The 3,280-nt window shown below is 39.5% G+C and overlaps 1 protein-coding gene across 1 annotated transcript; it reads left to right on the forward strand.

The window, feature by feature from the left end:
* The first annotated feature begins 400 nt into the window (after positions 1 to 400).
* LOC122070934 lies at positions 401 to 3,280 on the forward strand. The gene is made up of 2 exons (XM_042635182.1): positions 401 to 635; positions 957 to 3,280. Exons 1-2 carry the CDS (start codon positions 623 to 625, stop codon positions 3,110 to 3,112), a joined length of 2,169 nt encoding a protein of 722 aa, XP_042491116.1. The 5' UTR covers positions 401 to 622; the 3' UTR covers positions 3,113 to 3,280.

A 3,280-nucleotide genomic window follows, 5' to 3' on the forward strand; every position in this document is an offset into this window, starting at 1 on the left:
AAATGAAAAAGTTCAGGTGATCAAGTTTGTCTGTGTTGAGGAAGCGAGCCACCATTTCTACCAATTGAAAGCATTAATTGAATGAAAAATAAAAAAACAGTAAATGAAAAGAACAAAATTAGAAGAATAATACTTGCCTTCAAAGCACAATGCTCACAGAAATAATGCTTGCACTTGGTGACTACAAGATCCATGAGAGAGAGAGAGAGAGAGAGAGAGAGAATGTCCTGATACTTGGGAGGCAGGAAAACTTTTGCTTTTGCACTTTTACTTTCTGTTTTTCTCTGTTGGAAAATGGAATAGCTTGTGTTTCTCATCTATGTTTCTTTTGCTCTCTACTTTCAATTTATATATAGAAGCTTAAAGGCAGCAATGGATCTGTCAGGCTTAACTCCACACGCAATTTGGAAATGTAATGAAACACTCTCACCCAAATTCTTGTCATTCTCCTTCTTCCTCATCCCTTTGAACGAGGTGGGCGATAATAAGAGATGGAAGGTGCTGAGATCAGTCTGTTCTGAAGCTTTTATTAATTTGCTGGATTTCGAACTCCAAGCCTGTGTTGGTAAATTAAAGCTAGCATTACACTTTTGAGAAGATATTTTCAAGAGCAGAATTACCAATGCTGAGGATTTGTAAGTTGTCTTAATCATCCTTATTATTATTTGTTTCATCACTTTAGAATCTCTCTCTGTCTTACTCCTTTCCTCTGCTGTAATCTTGTTCATTGCAACATTATTTCAATCACTGAAGTCACAGATTATGCTTATGTTCATTGTAATTTGTTTCTTTATTTTGGTTTCCTATTTCATTTTTAGAATGAGGATCCAGACATTATTCTTAACTTGCTAACTTGGAGTTCTTACTTGAATTAGAACTCAAATGATCCACTTTTCACTTCCTGACTTCTTCCCCTGTCTCCCCCCCCCCCGGCAACTGAAAATTATGTATTTCAGTGGTTAGCAGTTTGCTCTTTATAAAGAAGGATAGTTTCCTGGAGGTTTTCTCAGAAGATGTCCAGAAGCTCTGGAATGAATGGGAGCTCCGATTTCTGGTTTTTTTTAGCCTCCTATTACAAGTCATTCTCATCTTCTTTGGCAGCCGCAGAAAGTTCAGTGCTAGTAATTGGGTGCGGGTCATTCTTTGGTTATCTTACTTGTCTGCAGACGCAGTAGCAATCACTGCCCTCGGTGCCCTCTCCCACAGTCAAGGACAGACTGCCGCCCGCAGCAGCAGCAGCAGCAGCAGCAACAGCAACAGCAGCAGTGAACTAATGGCTCTGTGGGCACCATTTCTTCTGTTGCACCTTGGTGGCCCAGACACCATCACTGCCTACTCCTTAGAAGATAATGAACTGTGGATGAGGCACTTTCTTGGACTATTGCAACAATTTGGTATTGCAGTTTATGTTACGGTCAGGTCGTGGGCTTATAGCCGAGTCTCTATTCTTACTGTCTTCATGTTTATCCCTGGAATTGTCAAGTATGGGGAAAGGACATGGGTTCTCAGGTTCGCGAGTAAGGAAAATTTCAGAGACTCTATGCTTGGTCCTCCAGAGGCAGGCCTCAATTATGCTAAATTCATGAATGATTATGATTCTAAGCAGGCCAAAGGGTCCCGAGTCACCGTGGCAAGGATTGAAGATTTTCAGTTGCAAATGGACGACGATAACCCAGATGGCCAATGCGATGAAGCTCAGCAGAAACCAGATTCTTCACATAGTACAGCAGAAGGCAATGAATCTCATCTTCCTGATGATAAGGTTTTGCTTATAGCATATAAATCCTTTGAGAAATTCAAGCTTCTCTTCGTGGATCTCATCTTAAGTGCTGATGAGTGGAAGACCAGCAGAGAAATCTTTCAAGACAGTTCATCAACAACAGCTTTCAAAGTGATCGAAATGGAACTTGGGTTCACATATGATTTACTTTACTCAAAAGCTCCCTTGGTTTATTCCCCTGCAGGCCTGGTTCTACGTTGCATCACCTTCTCATCTATAATCACTCTGTTTGTGGCCTTCATTACGGGTGGTAACCATTACTACTTGCATCATTACATGGAGGTGGACATCTTCATAACTTACATTTTGTTCATTGGAGCATTTATTCTGGAGATTTATGCCATCTTCATTCTGATTTCTTCTGACCGGGCATTCCTTTGGCTAAGTAAGCCCAATGCACACACTATTCCAAGGCTAGTATCAAAGCTTACAAAGAAAAGGCTATCTTCCAGGAAAAGGTGGTCTAATTCAGTGGCACAGTATAACTTTATAAGCGTTTGTGTGAATGACAAACGTAAACCACCCAAAATTTTACTTGTTGACAAATTAGTAGAAAAATACTATTACAAATACTCTAAGGAAGTCCTCTTTAAGTCGAAAGAATTAATCTTCAAAGAGCTGAAGAGAAAATCAAAAAAAGTTGAGAAGATTGAGGATGTCAAGAATTTGTGTGCAAGTAGAGGTGATGGTGTGCTTGGAAATAACAGTCATCTCCGGGAGAAGCTTCAGTGGAGTCTGAATGATGTAGAATTTGATCAGAGCATTCTTCTATGGCACATTGCTACAGATCTTTGCTACGAGTGCGATAATAATATTTCTCCTTTCGCAGAATTGCATCGTCAAACAAGCAAGTTATTATCAGATTATATGTTGTATCTTCTTATAATGTGTCCTTTTATGTTGCCTGAAGGGATTGGGCAAATCAGGTTCAGAGATACTCGTGAAGAAGCTGAGAGGTTTTTTAAAGAGACAAATTCGAAATTCGACAAAATTAAAGCTTGTGAGAAGTTGCTTGAGGTGAACACAGAAATTAGACCTGTTGAAGTGAAGGGAGATCAAAGCAAGTCTGTACTATTTGATGCATGTAGGCTTGCAAAAACTCTGCAATCATTTGAGGGAGAGAAGTTTGATAAATGGGAGATAATGTGTCATGTGTGGATCGAGATGATGTCATATGCTGCAAACCAATGCAGAGGGACTAACCATGCTCAACAACTTAGACAAGGTGGGGAATTTATCACTCATGTATGGCTTCTAATGGCACATCTTGGTATTGCACAACTGTTTCAAATTTCGCAAGGGCATGTGAGAGCTATGTTGATTTCTGGGTAACCAGGATAGAAGAAGTCACTAAATAAATAATTGGGAGTGTACTCCAGGATTTTCTTATCCTTGTAATATTTCATATTTGTAAAATGTCCGCCATTATTCTCCTTAAATCAAAATTGCGTCAGTACCCTTGAATGTTACCAATAAATCTAGTCCATTATTGTCCTTAAA

This window comes from Macadamia integrifolia, unplaced genomic scaffold (assembly GCF_013358625.1).
Source record: "Macadamia integrifolia cultivar HAES 741 unplaced genomic scaffold, SCU_Mint_v3 scaffold_158A, whole genome shotgun sequence".
Taxonomy (NCBI): domain Eukaryota; kingdom Viridiplantae; phylum Streptophyta; class Magnoliopsida; order Proteales; family Proteaceae; genus Macadamia; species Macadamia integrifolia.